Genomic DNA, 22,597 nt, shown 5'->3' with positions numbered 1-22,597 from the left:
TTCCTGTAATATAAAGCATTTAATACTGATTACATCACCATTCTTGACTCTGACAAGGCAATTAGGATTATTAACATCTTGACTATTCAGCATAAAGGGTGTATTTATTTGTATCTCTATGAGATATACTGATTTCCAATAATTATTGATAATCATTAATTTTTTTGTGTTCATTTTACGCTCAGTAAAGAATCTAAGGGTTTTTTCTTTTGTTAGATTTTGTCTATGTGTGCATGAGAGAGTTAAAAGGTGTGTTATCTGCCTTTACCTGAGTTCACCTGAAAGCAACAGCACTTTCATGTCCACTGTTGCCCTGGGTGGTTGTGTAACACAAGCTGTGGGAGAAGGTGTAGCCGCCCAGCTTTGCATTGTCTCAGGTCAGTGGGAAGAGAGAGGTCAGACAGGTGGACCCCTGCAGGTGCCGAGGGCTTTCTTCACAGATTAGCTGCACCTTTGTATGAGCAAAATGAACACTCACTTGAGAAAGATCTGCGAGGCCCCCAAGGTTGAATCACTGGAAAAGGTATCAGCTTTCATTAGTGGCTGGAGAACCGGAGCCCCCTTTCTCTACGAGTGCACGCTTATTGCACAAATTAAATTCTTAACGTTCACAATAATTTGTTTTTCAGATTTCAGTTTTACTTGCATGCAGCAAAAACATATCAGCCCTGTAAAGTCTGAGCAATTAAATAAATGCCAGATAAAAGATTCAAACTGGAGAGTTTATTGAACCTTTTGATACATTAAAAAAAAACCCTTAATTAATTATAAATTTGCATATATGGGTTTGACCTCATATCCACTTCCTGTAAAGCCAATATTTTAAGATGTTTGGGAAAAAAAATACCTCTCAATTGATTAAATAATTCTTCAAGTATTCAGCAGAATTTGAAATCAAATAAAATGAAATGTAATCATTTCACAAAGCTGTCTACAATAACATCGAAGAATAAAATCTTTATGTCAACATCTTCTTCCTTTCTGAGCATTTCAGATCTTTATACTATTTCTTGCTGAGTCTAACTTTGCCCTAATTATTGTTAAGAATAATTTCACCATTCATTGAAAACCTTTTGCTTCCAGAAGCCCTTTAATTCAGATCCTGCAGAGCAGAAAGTCGAGGAGCTTAAGTTTCACAGCACCAAAGTCGACATGTCAGAGACTGATGGAGGAAACTAAACCCAAAGTTACTGGAGAGACTGGGAAACATGTCCAAAAGGCACAGCTGGTGTAGGCAATTTGTTGGCGTGCCAACACACTGATGATTGCAACGAAACGTAAACAGATGGATGTTGCCACTTAATTTGAAGGACATCTGTAACATTTAAATGTCGTTTACATTAACTGAATATTAATTTAGACATGAGCTTCACTTTGTTTGCGCAGCAGTCAGGACAACTCACTCTCAGAGATGTTGAGTGTGGTGTAAGCGTTCATGTTGGATTTGGATTTCATTTATTTGCCACCTTGTAGGCGTGAAGGTGTCAAATCAACTGTTGGAGTTTCAGGAACTCTAATACTAACACTCCAGGCGAGGCGGACATGCCAGCTCTTTCAGTTTCAAAATTAAGTCAGCATAACAAAACCAAACCCACAAGAAAACATGGCCGGAGCGTACAGCTGGCATAAGCAATTTGGCAGCTGACGAGCCAAGAAATCAAGTCTTATTGAAGGTGACAGAACGACGGTCAAAGTTATTCAAAACTGAAAAGATCTTTTGGTTACTGAATTTATTCCCATCCAACTGGCAATGACATGAATTCAGCACAAAAATGCAAACACCGTACATGTTATGACATGAAGGCTTTTTTTTTTCTTTTAGATCTTCATAAAAGTAGGTTAACACTGGACGTATAGCAATAAGTCTTTGGCCGAGGAAATTTGCTTTTTAATAGCAAAGGGCATCACAGTGAGGCGGCGGTTAGCACTGCCACCTCACAGTGAGGAGGTCCAACCTTTGACTCCAACCTGCGGTCTGTCTGTGTGGAGTTTGCATGTTCTCCCTGTGTCTGTGTGGCTTCCTCCCAGAGACACTGATGGGGTTAGGTTAGCTGGTGATTCTAAAGTGGCCACAGGCATGAATGTGAGCATGAATGACTCTCTGCACTAACCCAGGGTGTGGCCTGCATCTCATCCTGTGAAACCTAGAATAGGCTCCCACTCCCCTTAACCCTGAATTGGATAACCAGAAAGAGAACGGTTGGATAGATCTTTCAACAAGGTGATACACCACGCTTTACATTATATGTAAAAGGTATTAAGAAGACATAAGAAACACATAAACAAGAGTACAATAAGCTGAAATAGAGTACCACAGATTCAACAAGAGAGTGAGTGCCCTGATTTTAAAGGACTGAGAGTGGGAACTGACCTCGAATTTGTTTTAGGTACGTTGTGAAATCCAAACAACTTGTGGTGTCCCTGAGAGATATGCCTATAATTTAGCAGCCTGAACAGTGAACATGGTACCGCTCTGTGGGTGCAGACAGGCACCGGAGAGGTGCATGAATGCTGAGTGATAACAGAAGTTGTGTCTGCATCAGTGGCTGTGTAAAGCATGCCCTAAAGTTGGAGCAGCTGATCCCGGTCCTGTTGTGACAGTGGTGTGGCTCTTTGTAAGGAGACCATCCGCAGTAAATCTGCTCCACTCCCCTCGCACAAAGGATTGGTTCCATTTATGGCTCCTGGGTTGGGTGGGGGTGGAGGGTGCTACTGGGTCAGCAGTGAGGGGAGTGGGACCTCACAGACCTCTTCAAAATCTTTCTGACCCAGGCTGTGCAGATGAAACAGGGAATTCCTTTGTTAGCCCTGCAAAATGAGAAATAATTTCCACTTTAGTGCAAAGGACTGCCCTCTGGGATGTATTATCATTATGTCATGCTAATCATATCATACGCTAGGCAGTCTTTTTACATGAGCTGGGAAAACCACATCTTTTAATTAATCAGGTTTTCCTGAACAAAGAGGAAACGAGAGCTATGTAAAGCTGTCACATCAGGAACGGGGATTTGTTAAATTTTTTTCACGTCCAAGAGGTTGTGAATATTTTCCTCTATTCCACCACTGATTTATGCAAGAATTCAAATCTTTTTTAAAAAAGGCAATCAACTAGGTTGCGGTTAACAAAGCATAATCATGCAGTCTTTAGCACAGATTTCCTCAGTGTGATGCACCAAACATTAACCTTAGCGTCTGCTCTGAGCTTAAAGCTTAACACTTCCTTTCAATTGTTATTGGCTGCTGTTGCTCAACATGAATGCCTTTGTTGTTAAAAATAACTTCTCTTGAGGGGAAAAGTCACTGTGACTAATTCTTAGGAAACACATGCTCAATCATGAACTCCCCGCTGGAGGTTTCCAACTCAAACTCCACGTATGTCCGGAGCCTCGCAGTACAGGCTCAACCTTTGAAACGGAGAGGTCAAGAAACACTCGGCGGATCATTTCCATGTTTGCGAGAAGCGCACGAGTTGAATGTATACAGACCCCATAGGTGATTTTATCTCCTGACTCTGTAAGAAGCTGCCTGCTCTTAGTTTGGTTTGAGTGAAAGCATTTTGCAGAGAATTTATGTGATTTGAGGAAAAGGATGGGTTGCCAGGGTGATGAATGCTCCAGCTGACGCAGCGGGAGATCAGCAACATCCAAATCACTCTACTGCTGTCTAAGCCTGCCTGAATTTTGCTCAGCAAGACAATGCAGAAAGAGTTGCTGCCGCTGACCCCAGTTAGAGCCTAAAACATCTGGAAAATTATCATAATGTGTCGTTTAGTGCCTTCCTCCCATTTAAAATCAGCTGACTGTAACTTTAAATGAAATAAAACCACTTAAGTTGAACTTGGTGTCTCTCCAACTGTACTCAGGATATGATTAAATACAATTACATTTTATACATTTTTGAAATTAGGCATCATTTTTTGTACATATTTTACCACAAGCACACTTAAACTAACTCTATATTAATAGATTAAGTCATATTTAATATTAGGGGAAGTTTAAAATTATGCAAATTTCATTACAATCCAAAAACGTTCTTAGTCAAGTCAAGTGGCTTTTGTTGTCATTTCAACCATACATATGACATATAACTGACAAACACAGGACTACGTAAAGTGCAATGTGCAAAACAAATTGCAAAAATAAACAAGACAAGACAGAACAGGATGAGACAAGACAGTGCAATGGAAATGTACAAAATGCTGAGTATTGTGCAAAAATAACTTGGTGTCTGTAGTTGTGTGTGTGTGTCTGTGAGATACTGCAGATAAGCGCTTGGTAGTGACATGTATGCAGGCTTGCATGTGTGTGTGTGTGTGTGTGTGTGTGTGTGTGTGTGTGTGTGTGTGTGTGTGTGTGTGTGTGTGTGTGTGTCAGTCCAGTTACTGAGTGTTCAGGAATCTGACATCTTGGGGGAAGAAACTGTTCCGTAGTCTGGTAATGAGGGGCCGGATGCTCCGGTATCTCTTTCCAGAAGGCAGCAGGGTGAAGAGTGTGTGTGAGGGGTGTGGGGGGTCCTCCACAATGCTGGTGGCTGTGCGGATGGAGCGGGTGCTGTAAGTGTCCATGATGGAGGAAAAAGAAGCTCCAATTATCCTCTCAGCTGCTCTCACTATCCATTGTAGGGTATTGCGATCCGATACGGTGCAGTTACCATACCAGGCAGTGATGCAGCTGCTCAGGACGCTCTCGATAGTCGCTCTGTAGAAGGTGGTGAGTAGGGATGGAGGGAGATGGGCTTTTCTCAGCTTCCGCGGGAAGTAGAGGCGCTGCTGGGCCTTCTTGGTTATGGAGCTGGTGTTGAGGGACTAGGAGAGGTTCTCAGGTGGACACCAAGGAATTTGGATCCGTCGATGTTAAGTAGGCAGTGATCTCTCTGTGCTCTCCTGAAGTCAACAATCATCTCTTTTGTTTTGTCCACGTTCAGAGACAGGTTGTTGACTCTAGACGAGTCAGTTAGCTGTTGCAATTTATATTAAAAATAAACTTGCAACAAATAGATTAAATGTAACTTTACATGTTAATAACTGTCAAAAATATACACAGCTCATATAGGTGTACATAAACAATGTATATAAAGTCCAGAAGAGTAGCAGAGTCCTTAGTTTTTGGGTAATCTTCTTGAAAACACAAAGCAACTTTTGAGTGGTTTACCTTGATATCTTTCTCACTGATTTAGAAATGTGACAAATCTCCAGCAAAATATACTCCACCAAACGCCAGATACCTCTAGCCTGGGCGTTACCTTTGAGCATCTGAAATCAAGAAGAGTGAAAGTCTTCTATCTGATATCTCAGAGCAGAACAAGAGTAAAAAAAAAAAAAGAAGATCTACATGATGAAAACCAAAACCTCCAGAACGATCTTTGCATATTATCTCTGTGGGATTCGAAGCGCTGTGAAGAATAACATCAGTTTCTCGCCAGCTTCTGTCAACGTTCCTGCAAAGATCATCAAAACATCATCGTTGTTCTGCGCATAATGGATCGTGCAGAATACAGTGAAATGAAAATTGCTTTGGGTTTATTTAGGATTTCAGACTTTCCATTATATCCTCGCACCATTAGCAATTAGTATCTAAATAAACAGGTCAGTCAATAATGAGTCTGACATCCGCTCCAGATGGCAGGAGATTTCCTCCTGTACTGCCCGTATTGTTATTTCTGTACAAGCAGTAAAAACAGAGACTAGACACTGTGCGGCCATGGAGGGGTATGCTGTTTTCTGTTTTGGTTTTTTCACTTTTCTGACTTCTGTTTTCCATAACCTAAACTCAGGATGTGCACGTGGTATCACATCAGGAAAAACTCAGGCTCTGTTTGCAGATTGAGCTTCTCCGTGTATAAAAACAGATAAGTGAGGCTCGAGATCAATACTTCCTAAAAATGTCAGGGTATTTATCTCTCACAGTGATTTCCTGGCTTGTGTACTTTGATTCCTCAAGACAAACTGTGACAAAATGTCAATATCAACCACTGTTGGCATTTTATAAGCACATTTTTCACTCTTTTCAAAGGGTAAAAAACAAGCTGATAGCCCATAGACTGTAATTCAACCATGGTTGTCAGAGTTAATCATTTGGACTCTATATTCTGTATCTAACAAGTTTATCTGACACCACGATGCCATAGATACACTTTAACTTATTTGTAAACAGGAAGTTATAAAGAGGAATTTTTAAATAGTTTTGATGACATATGTGAAGCTTCTATGTACACTAGACTGCTTGAAAAGGAGAACAACAGAGGTTTTGTGGTGCAGCTAGACTGAGGAATTAGTAATTACTATAATTAATATAGTGTCATGGTGTTCTTAGTCTTGACATAAAGTTTGAACAAAGTTGTGACAATGCTGAGGTTATAAGATATTTGACAAGCAACACACATGTTGTAATTTGAAGCAACATAACAGTTTCTTATTGTATTCAAGAAACAGTAAAAAAAAAAAATTATAATACGAGTGCTAATATATTATTTGAATGAAGTATTTTCTGCCATAGCTGCTTTCAAAGATTTGTGTGCTTTGGCTCTTGTTATTTGTTATTTTTTTAAACTTTAGGAATAAACTGACATGCAACTGTGTTTGTGTGTGTGTGTGTGTGTGTGTGTGTGTGTGTGTGTGTGTGTGTGTGTGTGTGTGTGTGTGTGTGTGTGTGTGTGTGTGTGTGTGTGTGTGTGTGTGTGTGTGTGCAAAGCTTGTTTGATTACTGTGCTGAAAGCCGGTCAAGAGCAACTCCTGTAAAAATGGGAAATTTGGAATGCACAATGAAAGCTGCTTACATCTGTCTGCAGTCATTTGGCATCATTTCCATGTCACCGAACACGGGGAAGATCCACTATACCAGCTGCTCTGCAACAGAGGGGTGAAATCACATTTATAGTCACTCAGAGTGACACGCGAGTGACATGAAAACAGAAAAGTTTGATCCAGCAAGAAAGAACTGCTCCTAAGGGTGACAGAAAAGGTATGGGAGGAATGTCGCCTATCGTTAGCACACGGAGCCTGAGCTGTTGTTTTGGCACATCCTGATGCTGATTGTGACTGTGTTGTGAAATCACTCACTGTAATCCCAATATCTAATGATTTGTGCCTTCTCCAGAGGAATCTTCTATTCCATCAACTGACTTTAGAGTTGTTTAGTTCTTCCTCTTTGTGGCATAGATGACATATAGCATAAGCATCCTACTTGGAAGAAGCAAACAAGCAAACTATGAAAAGAAGATATTTTCTCGTATGACTACTCGTGTGCTCCTTCTCCAGTCTTTTAAGGTTTCCATGTGACTCTCCTGGAGAATTTCTGCTCATTCTGGCTCTGATGATGATGACGGGGCAGCTGAATGCAGAGACTTTGTTCCACTAATGAGCAGTGACATGCAGCCACACTGACCTATGGTGAGAGAGGACTGCCCGCATCAGCAAAACAATGGACTGATGGAATCCCCCCCTGAACTCGATGTATGGGGTCCTGCTACACCCTCACTGATAAGAAGGAAATGGTTACTGAACTGGGTCATAATGGATGATGATTTATTGAATCAGAAGGGTGACTGCTCGAAGCTATCACAGATAAGGAAAATTAAAAGGGAACTTCACTGATAATACAGAAGATTTAACTCATTTGTCATTGTCATTAACAGTTAAGTACTAATTTAAAAAATGTTTTTAAGCCTCAGATGAATGGTGTCAGCACATCTTTACCTGGACTTCGAAACAACAGATTTAGAAATCAGCTGATTCATAATCAAGCAGACTTTAAAACACATGGCACTGCAAGGATGCACAAAAATTCATCATTTCTGCTGCATTTCTATTTGACCTGTCACCAAAGCTCTGGGTATTTCTGATTTGTATCAGATGATCCACTATTATAAAGAAATGGGCATTAGTGGGAAGGAAGAACTCCCTTCTAACAGGAAGAGACCACTAACAAAACCAGGCTCAGGAAGGAATAGCCAGCTACTGTGGCCAGTTGGGTGGTGACAGAAAGAAGAAGAAAGAAAAGAGGCACAAAGAAAAATAAGGAATAATAAAAGGAGTGAAAAGAAGTGAATGAAGAAGAAATGCTCAGTGTATGTCAGAAGTCCACCAGACGTCTGAGCCTATAGTGGCAAATAAAAGGGGTGGCCACCTGATCCAGCCCTAACTATGAAGTCTGCCAAAAAGTTTAAGGTTTAAGGTCTAGTCTTCAAAGAGGGGAGAGGGTGTCTGTCTCCTGAATGCAAACTGGAAGCTGGTTCCACAAGGGAGAGGAGAGCTACAATGCTCTGCTCCCATTTTACTTTTAGAAACTTTGGGAACTAGATTGTGAAATCCTTTTGGGCTTCTATTTAAAGATATGATGATTTGTGCATTTTCAGCTAAAAACTTCTTCTTTTAACTGACTGTGTAGTCAGCTGTTAGCTGCTAAGCAACACATCTAAGCAACTTGTGGCACAAAGTTGACATGTGGAGTTTGAGTTGAACTTTCTGAGGGCATTTTGACATCATTTGTGGTTGTTAGGTATAGTGAGACTGAGGAGACTATCAGAGATGATTCATCTCCAGACTTTCACTTTATGACTATACAAAGAGTAGCCAGAGTTCAGTGCAGGTTTATAAAGAGAGAGAGTTATTTTTGTGGAGATGCATGCTGGTGCTAACCTCATCAACACAGAGCAGCCTGCTTTAGGCTTTAGGCGTGTTAATAAAAGGAACTATGCTGCCATCTATTGGCGACAACTGCGCTTCCGCTCCTTCACCACCTGAACTTTCCCAGGATCTCCGGGAGATCTGAACGCATCACAGTGTCACACCAACATACCTGGACTCCTCGCACGGATGTGACGTAGCTTAAATCACCAATAGTTTATTTATTTTTTTATTTTTAGACAGAAAAAGAGAGGCAAGTGAACAAAAGGGATTTTGTGAACAAGTGGATTTTATGACCTCTGGGTGGCGCTGTAGTTATTCTCCACAGCAACACAACCTTCACCTTTAGGCGATGTCCACAAGGTTTGGTTTTGTGTCAGCTCCTTGAGATTTCCCTTTAAACAGTCCCCTCCTTGTCTAGTTTGCTTCTGACAAAAAAGGAAAAAAAACTGTTACTGTTGCTCAGTTTTTTGACTATACAGAAGTGTTAAACTTTAATAAACAGATTCCAACAAAAATCACAGCATACACTGTGCTGCAAGCCAAAAACTGCTTCTTGACCCAGTTTAATGCATCTTTTTCCTAACGTGCAGTAGGTGTTATCCATTGTCCAAAATCAACATTCATCTGGTTTTAAACGGCAGTTTGCGCATGGAGATCAGGCCTGGTTCTGCAAGCTTAGTAAATCTTTTGAGATGATTTTATGTAAAACTATCCACAGACAACTGGGACAGACAGACCTGAAGGAATAATGGAGGGTGGACGCGGTGGGGAGTAGTCAGTCGTGCAGCCCTTACTCATTGGTTGCCTCAGACACAGTAGCTCTCCCTCTCACTCTCTCATAAATGCGCTCCCACCGCCGACCGTAGCAGATAATCACAGGCCACTGTGAGAAGGACACACCTTGCGCTGATTTTGCCACGGTATGCACGGGGATGCGTTTTGATTCACAAAAGGGTGTCATCAGTCCAAGATTTGAGTCGTGCTTTACAGCCTGTCGCGCAATCGCCTAGGTCGCGATTTTTGCGATATTCTCTTTTTTTTTTCCGCATAGGTTAGTGGGCTGCTCTCCTCCAGTTCCAAGATGACTGGAGTTTTTGAGAACTTAAATACTGATATGCATTCGAACCAGATTACCTCAAGCAATTACCACAGCTTGCACAAATCGCAGGAGTCCCCGACTCTGCCGGTTTCCACGGCGACGGACAGCAGCTATTACAACGGCCAGCAGCCTGGGCACTGCGCCGGGTCACCGTTTGGACAGCTGGGCACTTACCAGTACCACAGCAGCGCCACGAGTTCTGTGCCATATAACGCAAAGTCATACGACCTCGGTTTCAACTCATCGTATGGTACATACGGTTCTTATGGCTCTAACTCATCGCCAACTCCCGCAGACACAGGTAGGCAAGCTCTCAAGTTGATTTTAGAGCATTTTGCATGTATTCAGTGGCTTTGTCTTTGACCAAAACGCACTGCAGGACATGTCTGAGTTAATTTGTATGCAAAGTATTTGACAAAAATATTATTATCTGACTAAAATGTATTGAAGCTTTATTTTTCTTGCATGAATATTAAACACGATAAACTGTTTAATTTATTTCCAAAGAGAGAGACTACCGATCCACAAAGTAGCCTGTTTTTGCTTTTTGTATTTTTTCAGTGAGGCCTCATAAATATAAATAATTTAATCAAATCAAGTTAAGATATTTGGGGTACACAAATCTGACAAACCTAAACTGACAACAGTGCAAATACGCCTAGCAGTTCTGCAACACTGAAAAATGCCCAAACCCTTCGTGCCTAACGTGAATTGCATTTGAATGTTCCCTCAGAGAAAGATGAGAGCGAGCCAGAAATCCGGATGGTTAATGGAAAACCAAAGAAGGTCAGGAAACCTCGAACCATTTACTCCAGCTTCCAACTGGCTGCACTTCAACGGAGGTTTCAAAAGACTCAGTATTTGGCTCTACCAGAACGGGCCGAGCTGGCAGCGTCGCTGGGCCTTACGCAAACACAGGTGGGTAGTCTGCATCTGTGGGCTCATGCGCTGTCAAATATCCACTGCATGTCTCAGTGTGAAAACAAATTAAAACGGACGAGATGGGATTTAAAGGGGGAAATATCGCTTATAATCGATTTTAAGCTTAAATCAGTTTCTTTATTTATTTATTTTTTCAGGTTAAAATCTGGTTCCAAAACCGCCGCTCCAAGTTCAAGAAGCTGTGGAAAAGTGGAGAAATCCCCCCAGAACAACATGTTGCTTCCAGTGAATCTCCCCCGTGCACGTCTCCACCAACTACCGCCTGGGACTTTCCACAGACTCAAAGAATGAACAATGTCAGCTCTAGTTTACCTCAGAGCAGCAGCCCTCCAAACACGACTGCGCCTTCGTCGTTTTTGGCAAACTACTCCTGGTACTCAACTACGAACTCTGCCACGCATCTGCAGCCTCCTCTGGTTCAGCATCACCACAACTCCGCCATAAGCGCTGGGACGATATTCTGAAAAATAAAAGAGAGAGAGAGCGAGAAAACGTCGGGTGTAAATCGGACAATACTGGTGAATAAAGAGAAAATAAAATGCCATTACCTTCATTTTGCAGACCTCGTGCGTGCACCATACGAACTTTACGCGCAGCATCTAGGAGATTTCATGGAACCAGACAGGTTTATGGACCTTGCCAGTTTTCGTGCTTACAAATGGTAGACTCAGATTTCTACAGTTATTTTTGTATTTATTTATTTTGTTTATGTGAGGGATGAATGAACCACTATTACCCAAAGCAATCACAGCCTGGGCGCGAGCCCATATACTTTTACTCGGACGTCACTTTTTCTTCTTCTTTCTTTTGTTTTTTTTTTCTTCTTCTTTTTTATGTGTGTTGCCATCCCTGCAAAAAAAAAATAAAATAAAATAAAACATGAATCGCAGGACAACCTGTCACAAATGTAGCACAAGTTAACTGTATGGTGCCTTTTTTGCAATATGACCTCATTTTTGTTGTGCGATCAAAAACAAAACCAGCTTACCTTTATCCATTCCTCACGTAGTTCATTTGAATAGTTCGGGGGAGATAAGTGTTCCAATCCACGTTTGTAAATATTTTACAACAGCTTTTTTTTCATTGCCCACCTCGCTTTGACTCTTTTTTTTAATTTTTAATTTTTTTTTTTTGGCCTTTTTCTGGCTCTTCATCCATTAACCACCGTGAGCTACTGATTGTCCCACCCTCTGACTTGTATCAACACTAAATTGTATTTTTTTGTTCTGGTCTTATTTATTTTAGCAGTGTTTCATATATGGCCAGATTTTATTTAAATAAAATGTTTTCTGTGTATTTGCATCCGAGTTTGTATGTGTGTATAAATACATTCTATGTTCACTAAAGCTGGATTTACCCTCTCAAAAAAAGTAAATAAATAAAAATAAACCATTTTAGAAAAAGAAGGCATGTCGATACATTAAGATTTATTTATTATTATTTATTTATTCATTTAATTAAATTGTTTGCCTATTTCTTTATTAAATGGGTTTAAAAATAAAAAAAATAAAAAATCTTAGGAAATAATTTGTTGTAAAAATGTAGCCTGTGGTTACATGAAGGTCTTGTGGTGCTATATCACGAGCGTGGACAAGCTCCAGGGGGACTCCTGAGTTGTCTCGGTTGAAATTTACTTTTGACTGCCGCCAGCAGCTGCTTATCCGAACCGAGGCTCGGGCAGGCAGGCAAGCAGAGGCAGAGGCCCGGGGGGCGCACGCCGAGCTGAGAGCGACAACATCAACAACACGCCTTGGCATGCGAGAGGAGAAGACGAGGGTGGGTATGAATGAGCACAAGCTCGTCAGACTCTGTGGAGTCACAGAGCCGCTTTCCAGACGTTTTATGAACTCAGCCTAACAAGAGAAAAAGAGACAGGAACTCGAGAGCCAAGACAGCCTGCAGCTACAACATCATGGAAACATTTCTCACGCCTCACAAGCGAGGTCTCTGATCTCCGAAGACGAGCAGCTTGACCCACATTATTTGGCTGCATGTAGGGCCTGTGGGCTACATGGAAAACACAGGCACACGTCCAAAAAAACAATTTATTGGAGCCATGCAGGAAACCCTGTTTTATTATAGATTTAATTTAGAAAATGTTTATTAGAGATGTTTTGACTCCAACAGACAGGTAGAGTGGGGCTCGTATTATTTAAGCATGGCTCCCACACACAGACTGCATAAAGATGGTGATATACGGTGCATGGTCCCACACGCTTCTCTTCAAAAGACCACAGGCCATAAAGTGGGATCGCTTCCTTGTACATAATTAAGACTGCAGCTTGTCAGCGGTTGCTGTATCTGCATGATGAAGCCCCCCACCACCCAACCCCTCCACCCCCCTAGGGCTGACAGTATCAGACACATGCAGCCCCCCATATACGTCTAAATAATCTGTTTAAATCAGTGTTGCAAATAGTGTACAAGCATGCGTCGTGCACTTAAAAAATGCTCCTAAATAACACATTTTGCTTGCTTTAATTTATTGTTTGCGTCATAAAATAAAAGGTGGGGGGATTTCTGGGTGCTTTCTGTTGCTCCCTGTGATTTCATTCATGGATTAGAGCTGCTGTGGTTTATACTTTTTGCATTTCTCTGGGCAACTTGTAAATGCCATACCCCCCTATCCTAATTTATACCCTGATCTGTAATTTCATCCACATTTGCTCTGGTTTGAGCATTCTGGCTTTCAAATCTGAAAGCCTGCAATTACTATATAATTCTTCGCAATTTTAGATGTCCTAATATGGGGTGTAATTTTTACACAAGACAATTTCCCGCTATTTCAAGCATCAACATTGTCAAAGTTGTATGTACATAATAAATGGGAATATCAATGCATAGTTTTTAGCCTAACATCTTGACTCGACGGTAATTATATCCGTGTGGAGCCTACGCAGAATTAGCCTGAATTGCATGGTAACTGCTGCTTTAAATTTTAAAAAATTACTCATAATTTCCCCCAAAGATTACCAAGATCTCGAGTGCACAATGTCATCAGCGTAATGAGGAGTAAACATTTATGCTAATAATCTACATTTTTTTCCCCATCAGCTATAAAGAGGGGAAATAAAGCAGACATTTTCAGTCATATTCTGAACTCTGCTGCTATAGCTTAGACCGACACATGGGACACATTTTGTGGGATTTAAGCGCTCGTCTTGTGTCTGTGCTGGAGGACTGCTGCTGCTTCTTGCTGGTGGTGCTGATCTGCCTCCATGCTGATATCTGAAAATCCAGAGAGGGCAAACTTGTCTCTTCAATTTCAAGCTGAAAGGTGTGTACCACATGTTTATTTCTTACATTTTAGGGGCTTCGCCGAGTGCGCAATGAGGCTCGATTTATCCATTTCTTTCATCGCGCACAACCTTTATTAATTTGTATTCTCATCCGTGAATGATGCTGATTCTTTGATGCCGTTTCAAAGACTAGATCCTCAAGAAGCAGGAGGGGTAAAGAAAAATATATTACACGTGGACTATTTTATCCTCCAACTTCAGTGTTAAAAGTGCAACGGAGGAGCTTCTTTTAGCTGAAATCTCCCATGGCTTAGAAAGCCGCTCACATGGAGAGAAGATGCAAGGAAGAGGAGACAGAGAAGTTCTTCTTTATAGTCGCTGCACTCGTTACTCTTACATTGTGCTTTGCTAATTTTGAAGCCTCTTCGCATTGACAACTCGGTGATGTACACCTGCAAGCAATTTGTCAGTCTTATACATAGGCTAAGTCTAAAGGGAACGGTGACGAAATGGCACCTCACCTATTTCACTTTTTTTCCCCTCCTATTGCAGCAGAAAATGTCTTTCAGAGCGCTATCTCTTTTGTCAACGCAGAAAGATCCTCGGTGCGAAAAAAAATTGCTCATAATTACCTCAGAGATAGGAAACTGCATTAGAATAAATAAGGGCGAAATTACTGTAATTATGCTGGGTTTGATGGGCTCAGCTCGTATAATCAAGGGGAGAATACAGCGAAATAACACTGACCCTCTTGGATGTGCAGCTGCGCCTTTTCTAAGGCTAGGTAGGCAGATTTATGTTCACTGCAGCAGCAGCAGCTCTGCTTTCCTAATGGTATCGAAATATACGAAGGCCTGTTGTAAATGTGAGGCTGCACACAAAGAGCTCTACATGTTTAAGATTTGTATTAGAATAACAAAGGAGACGGCATCGAAGCAAAGCATGCCATAAAAACAAGGCTAGTCCTCGCGCTTAGTAGTTTAAAGTATTCTACACTAATAATAATAATAATAATAATAATAATAATAATAATAATAATAATAATAATAATAATAATAACAATATGCTTGTGGTGGTTACTTTTTTGGATGTTGGCTTGAGTCAGGTTTAAACGGACTTCGCAGATGCCAAAAAAAATAATATTTTTAGGCTGAATTTGCTATTATAATAACATTTATTTATTCATGGAGCTGTGACAGCTGCAAGAGCGAGCACATCCGTGCATCAAAAAAATTATTATTTTTTTGTTTTGGTTTTAGATTTTTTTTTCTTTGCAGGCACATACAGAACTCGATTTCTTGTAATATATTTTTACAATTCTTTATTTTATTTTATTCTTTATTTTTATTGTTTAATTTATTATTAATTATTCATATCATTATTTACTTAGTTACTTATACTGTTTACTTTGATTTTTTTTGCCAATGCATCCAAGTGATATAACTGTTATTTGAATTTCTATGAATATGGCTAAAATCCAACTATAATAATGAATTTGTTTCCTATATCACCGCCGAAATGCGCGCAAAAACAGATCTCGTTCTTCTTTTTAAAATATTGTTTACATTTATTTCATTTTTGCCCATGTCTAACCACAGCCTTCGGCCGTGTTAAACAAACAAGAAGGCTTTTGAACTTTTCACTCTCACTGATCTCCATCTGATCCGCCCTGTGTGCCGCCAGACTTTTTTTTTTTTTCTTTTTGCAGCACCTGCCTCTTGAGCAATTATTCACTTAACACACTCAATTGATCTCTCTCATGACGAAAAAGTGAAAAAGTGAGGATCGTTGAAGAGTAGAACAGAAAGGAGGTTATCTTTAAGAAAGAGCTGAAAGGCGATTTTGCTGAATGACACAGTAGCGGTGGTTAGATCAGAGTACATATATATATATATATATATATATGTATATATATTTATATATACACATATATATAGATATATAGATATATATGTATGTATATATATATATATATATATATACATATATATATATATATTCACGCTTTACACTGCAGAGACTAACCCGCGTAACAACACTATCTTGGTGCATTTTTACATGCGAGGCCAGATTTCTAATTCTGTTCTTGACTCCAGAGGTCTGACAACATCTGCAGCCAGCGAGCAGCAGCACAAACACATGTAGGCTAAACGCTAGACATGACCATAAATCTAAACGAGGACCCTTTTGCAGTTAATTCAAACGCGCTCACATGGTGTCTGCTACAATAGCCAACATGATACTCCTTTGTGTCAGCTCGCATTAAACCTGCACCACGCTGAAGCCTTTCTTTTCAGGGGCGAGAGTGGGTAGAGAAGGATGGAGGGGTGGTGGTGATGGCGGTATGGTGGAGGAGGAGGAGGTGGGGTGAATCAGACACCGTTCTTGACATAATTTAAATCATATTTTACTGCTTTTGAAACTTTGCACATTATGTACATAAACTTCAGAAACAGATAAATAAATTAAGGTGATCAATACAAAACTAAATATTTCCTATGTTGACTAAACACATTTCGACGAGTAAGCTACACAAAGCCTAAACCCTGTTTCACAGCGTATCCAGTATACAGCACAAAAAAGGAACAGAAAAAAAGAAAATTATGTACAAAATACAGTGACAAATGAGCTGCTCACCCTCAGGACAATTTTTTTCTAAAGCAGCAAATCGTCAGGCCTTTTACATTTTTCACATAACATCGGGGCACGGCATAGAAAAGCTTTGCTTGCGTTAGTGCAGCATTAACAACACAGTGTTGTCATTTCAAACACGCTTACAAACTGAACACAGACTGACCTCAAACAGAAAAAACTAGCCCGAATAATTTAACTTAAATAACAAACACATAGAAACAACATAGTAGCATCTCGAGGCTCTGCGCACAGCAGCCTGTGCTCTGCGGTTGAATGCGCTGTGAGTGGAGCGGCTTGATGGCTACCGCTGGAATTTATCGTTAATTATTTGGTTAGAGAAACTCTGTTGTGGCCTAAGTGGCCTTTTTAACTGTCGATGAATGCAAATTGATTTTTAAGGCCGTCATCACCTTGGGCCCCGACAACCTGGCGTAAACAAACACGTGTTTTCTAATAAACATGTAGCCTACAGCTCAACAACAGAAGTGTTCACACAAATATGAGTTTGAAAACAAACAGAAACCGACATTGAAAAAAAAATGACCAAAAGCAGCCAAAAAAACAAATGATCCTTTTGTCTGCGATTTCCGCTGTCAGGGACGGTCACGGACTGGTTGCCCTCTGGCGCATTGTGCGCCTTTTCACTCTGTCTGACCTCTTCTCTTCTTCTGTATCTCTGCTCGCCGTCTTCGGTTTGAGGAGGCCTCTGTGTCAGCTGGCGGGATGCGGCAGCAAACTCCGGGATTCTTGTTGTTTGTTGTGCATTATCAATGCTGAGCCGCGCTCAGCGGCTGCTGGGCCTTTCACCATCCTGATGCTGAGCTCTCTGCTCACATGAGCTGTGACTGTTGCATAGACTCTTGGTGTGTGGTTGGGTACCATGAGGTGTAGCTGGGAATGTAAGATCCGGTCGTGCCCATTGAAGTCTTCACGGTGGTCGGCGAGCTCCAGACAGGTGCCACCGAGGGAGAACCGCTGGAAAGTCCACGGCCGGTGGCCAAAGCGTTGCTGTCGATTGTACCACCGCCTTGCTTCATCAGCTTCTTGAATTTGGACCTTTTATTCTGAAACCAAATTTTTACCTGCAGATATATTTTTTAAAAAAGAGACATTAAAAAATATATATATAACAATTTTACGCGGTTTTACGCACGTGAAAAAGTGAAAAGCAAAATATGATAATAAAAAATTTAAATTATCTTTATCAATCACCAACACTAAATAAATTGTAGCTAATAATAATAATAATAATAATAATAATAATAATAATAATAATAATAATAATAATGTATGCTGTGAGAGAAATTTTTTTTTAAAAATGTGCAGAAATGCGTCGTTGGCGCAGCTGCACAGTGAAGCTATGTGTGTGCGGATCACACTCGCCTGTGTCTGAGTGAGACCCAGCGACGCTGCGAGCTCAGCTCTCTCCGGTAGCGCCAAATACTGAGTCTGTTGAAATCTCCTGTTCAGGGCTTGGAGTTGTAAACTCGAATATATAGTCCTTGGTTTTCTAATCTTTTTCCCTTTGCCGTTGAAACGCACCTCTCCGCCTTCCACCACTGTGTTTTTCTCTGTTTCTGGCGCTGGCAGAGACACAGAAGAAAGCAAAGAAGAAGGGGGTAAAATTGAGGAGACAGTTGGAGCAAACAGTGCTGCGCAGCAATGAATACTCCAGCGCAAGTTTTACAGGCTGTACTTTAGGTATAATTACCCTTAATTGCATACATTGTTTATAGCCTTACGCAATAAATAATTACCGAGCCTAATTCCACATCTGGGTCGTCTTTTTTGCCTACACCGTCTAGTGGAAAGCCGTACCAGCACAGAAAGTTGATATTTAGGATCCAGAGCACTCTGTGGCACACTTACCTGCATCCTCTAATCGTGTCTGCGTGAGTCCCGAGCTGTTTTGGTAAGTCTGTACTGTGCTGAGATATGGACTGGTGGAATGGCTGCCGACGGAGTTTACGTATGGATAACCCAAGGATCTGGGGAACGACGAGGCTGGACTGTAGCTGTCGTGCTGTGTGTGACCTGCAGAATGTAAACAGTGCATGGGATAGTGTCCGTGAGACATGGAGGAAGGCGACATTTGTTGACTCGGGGGTCCAAACTCCATGAAAACGGTTTTTCCTGAGGCAGGGCTATTAAGACTTTCTGGAATCGTAGTCATTGTCATCTCTTCTGGCGGTTCCCCTTGTCTCGCTTTTGTTGTTTTCCTTCTATGATCTCAGTGAAGGACGGATCCCAATTTAAGCCGAACAGATTTTTTCTCTTTCCATTCATAAGAAAATGTAGTTTGTGCCCGTGAAAAGTCCTAGGAATGATGCTGTGGACCTAGACAAACTCGCTCAAAGGTTTGAATCTCGGACTCATGAATATTCATCAAGACTGTCGCTGATTGGTCCACTCTCTCCAAGAGGGAAGCCGATTGGTGACGCTGGGGCTAGGTCCGAAGAACCTGATAAAGTCAAGGAAAACCGCAAAACCTCAGATTTCCTCCTGACATGTCAAGATTCACCATAATAACATGATTATTATTTGTAGTAGTGATACTGCTGCTGCTGCTGCTGCTGCTGCAAAAAAAAAAAAAAAAAAAAAAAGGCCAGTAAACTTAAATATTCGGCTGCTCTTTCTGCATTAAAGCCTTTTTTTCTTCTTAAAATGATGATCACAGCTCCCAGTGCTCCATCAGGAGTGAACGCGTATTAGCATAACACTAGCGTTCAATTTTCATAAGTAGGCCTGTAATTAGTCATGTATTTAACACTTAGTGCAACTTGAGGTCTCACCTGGCAGCAGAGGGACTGAAACAGCGAAGTCTGCAATGATGTGAAATGAGAAGCTTCTCTGTCTGAGGCCTGATGATGACAACAATAATACCAACTAAAAAAAACACAGCATCACAGCATATTACGGCAAATGTAGCAGAGCAATCCCTTTAAATTAAACCCGGGGATACTGCTTGTAATTTAAACTACAGTTTCCAAATTTAGTCTTGCAAATTTAGGCAAACTTGCGATTTTTTTTAATTTTTTTTTTTTGCCTGTTTCATAGGCCGACGGACACGTTTTCTAGTCGCATTTAAATGCTTTCCAAATATCTTTACGCACCCTTTTTGCCGCAGTCAATTTACTGATCACAGTTTAGTTAAACACCGCCACCTTTGATTATTATGAATCTAAGTGAGGATGGGGTGCGGCCAGCCTCCCACAGCCTAACAAGAATAATTGTCGTTTGATTTAATTGAACTTACTACTGAAAAGACTGGAGGCAATTTCCCTCAGCGGCAGATTTAGAACAAAATTCAAATTGGTACAGGAGTTGCAATTTAAAATATAGATACACATACATATCTGTTCACTTACTCCATTTTTTTTTAAGTCATGAAAAAAAGCAAATAAATCCGCATCATCCGGGGTCAGGGAGCCTCCGCGGGATGCACTTGAAAGAAGAAGAAAGTATCCAGCAGCAACAGCAGCTCTTCATTTTATTAGGCTTCATTTGCAGGCTGCTTCTCTTCTGGTGTCTGCGCAGAGCAGAAACACAGCCTGGCTGCTCCATCCGTAGTCCCTCCATCTCCACCTGAATAACAAATTAAAGGCAGTTAAATTCCGTCACTGTGATTATCAGTGTAATTACATAATTGAACTCATAGCAGAACTAGCAAGTTGCAAAATGTGTTATCAAAATGCAGGCGCTGACATCACGGCGCGTGTGCCACAGTGTGCCAGGCGGCTGCGGATGCCTGAATTTAAAGATTTCTGTGAAATATTAGGCTATAACGAAAGCTGGTCCCTTGTCCCCCCTAAAATAGGCCAATTTGAAGTGATTTCTCTGGAATTACTTTCGAAAAATGCTTCAAGATTTCCTCTATCAACAACGACAATGATAATGGTAGTACAACCAATAATTATCATCTTCCAGAACAGAGGACAGATTTTTATGGGTACTTGGTGGGTGCGACTGATAACTGTCATTATTTTCCCACGATTATAGTATCTACAGACAGCTGTGAAGCAAAACCATTAACAGAATAGAGGCAGAATTTGCAGAAAAATGTAAAATAACACCCGAGGAGTCCTACTAATAATAGCAATAATAATGAGAGATTTTTATGTCATTTGGAGGCGAGGAGACAAACATCCTGCATAAATTATATTAATCCCATTGATCCTTCTTGCAGAATCAAACATTTACAAACTTAATTTGACAACTATTTATTTCCTATTTAAGGGGGGATTTTTTTTTCTCTTTCTCCTTTTTTTCAAGCCATCCTCGGTGTCGCTCGGACGAGGCAGGCGCGGTGATAATATTACCGCTTTCATTAATAATTTGACTCCTGCGCACGCCGGCAGGAGGGCAGCGCAGGCCACAGCGGTCCTTCCTGCAGCGGGGCAGCAGGGCTCTAACTAGCCACACTAAAAATAAAGTCCTCCATGCATGGATGGAGCGCGGAGGCAGGACTCATTAGGAGTGAGTAGCTCTGTGGCTGAGGGTGTTTTAACACCTGCTGCTCTTCACCTGAGGGTTAGTGCAGAGGTGGAGAGACAGAAAGAGAGAGGGGGGCTGCTGCTGCTGCTGCTGCTTGTGGTGGTGGTGATGGTGGTGGTGGTGGGGTAAACGGGCCAAGATGTCACAGACTTCATTTCAGTCCGGTGATAGAAAGCCCTCCTCAACTGCCATACCAACCCACATTTTAACAGCCGCCAAATATTACCCCGACCGCGGTGCGCTGGTAAACTGTGCATCCATGCTGTGTGGAGGCTCAGCTCCCCATGCACCCTGCAGGCTCTGCATGGGAGTGATGATTAATTACCATCACTGGAGGTGCAGGGAAATTTAAATCCTTTTTTTTTTTTTTAAATAAAATCACAGTTCCTCTTCCTTAAACTGCAAAAGATCAAATATGCCTATTAGGACATGTATGTTTTTTCTCCTCCTTCTGATTTTAGAATTTCTGAGAATATTGAATTATTTCTGAAGTCTGCAAATCATTCTTATTTTTATTGCTATTATTATTATTTAGTTAATTATTATAGGGCACAGATATCTCAAACAGCACTAACAATATAACTGATGTAAAATATTATTATTAATAATAATAATAATAAACATGAATACAGCAGGCCTCAGCACATCATCAAATCCAAATGCAATTCGGTGAGTGATCTGCAGCAGAAATGTCAAACTACACGAAGGTTGCATTTCACGTTTTTAAAGGCAGCGGATCAGACAAGTGAAATTGCCTTTTGTCCTGCTTCTTCTCTGGCGTTGCTTCTCGCTGCCATCCTGTAATTTGCAGCCTCAATGAACGCAAACTAGATGCACTACAATTAACTCGATTCAATGTCTATTTTCATGTTCAATGCGGCATCAAAATGCGAATTGATTTTGTTTACCGAGTTACGTGTAAACAAAAAAAAAACAAAACAAAAAATGAATCATAGTATCTGAGAGGCAAGATTGTCGCATTGGTTAATTTATTGCATTATCATAAGGGTCAAGAGGGAGAAGATGAAATCATGTTGGGTTTTATTTAACTGTTTATATAAAACAGAGAAGGGCGCAGAATTTATTTTGGACAGCTGAATTCAAATTTGCTTCGTGTCAGTTTTTTCCCCCTCAGAATATGTTTTAATAGCTAATGGTGCATTTCTGTGTGATAATCGGAGTTGACAGTATATTTTATCAGCTCATCATTTATGTTGTGTGAAATGAAAAATTTTAAAATATATTTAGGGTTTTTATTTTCATTTTTTTCCTGACTTTTTTCATTCAATTTCACATCCTAATTAAAACATGCTTGTGTTCCTCATTTGATTTTAATTGACAGTTTATAAGCATGACAAAGTTAACTTTGTACTTTGTCATATTTTAATAGCAAACTAAAAAGTTTTTTTTCCCTCTCCTTGTTTAAACAATTAAACAATTTTTAAAAATGAAGCTAAGAAATTGATAATAATGATAACAATCATTATTTTTGTTTGTTTTCAGGCTTTGGTGACCTCATGAGCTCCTGCTTCTCATCACTTTGGGAGGAAGTGGACAATCTGG

At 40.6% G+C, this 22,597-nt stretch overlaps 2 protein-coding genes across 2 annotated transcripts; one reads left to right on the top strand and one right to left on the bottom strand.

The window, feature by feature from the left end:
- Positions 1-9,385: 9,385 nt before the first annotated feature.
- Positions 9,386-12,049, top strand: dlx2a (distal-less homeobox 2a). The gene is made up of 3 exons (XM_031743211.2): positions 9,386-10,026; positions 10,459-10,643; positions 10,805-12,049. The coding sequence occupies exons 1-3, from the start codon at positions 9,708-9,710 to the stop codon at positions 11,129-11,131; spliced, it is 831 nt and encodes a 276-aa protein (XP_031599071.1). The 5' UTR covers positions 9,386-9,707; the 3' UTR covers positions 11,132-12,049.
- Positions 12,050-16,297: 4,248 nt separating this feature from the next.
- dlx1a (distal-less homeobox 1a) lies at positions 16,298-20,118 on the bottom strand. Its single transcript, XM_031743324.2, has 5 exons — positions 19,909-20,118; positions 19,333-19,401; positions 18,410-19,001; positions 17,924-18,123; positions 16,298-17,622 (listed from the first exon to the last, which is right to left on the bottom strand). The coding sequence occupies exons 3-5, from the start codon at positions 18,717-18,719 to the stop codon at positions 17,371-17,373; spliced, it is 762 nt and encodes a 253-aa protein (XP_031599184.1). The 5' UTR covers positions 18,720-19,001; positions 19,333-19,401; positions 19,909-20,118; the 3' UTR covers positions 16,298-17,370.
- Between the last annotated feature and the right edge of the window lie 2,479 nt (positions 20,119-22,597).

This window comes from Oreochromis aureus, linkage group 16 (assembly GCF_013358895.1).
Source record: "Oreochromis aureus strain Israel breed Guangdong linkage group 16, ZZ_aureus, whole genome shotgun sequence".
Classification (NCBI taxonomy): domain Eukaryota; kingdom Metazoa; phylum Chordata; class Actinopteri; order Cichliformes; family Cichlidae; genus Oreochromis; species Oreochromis aureus.
This window is presented reverse-complemented; position numbering and strand designations above follow the sequence as displayed.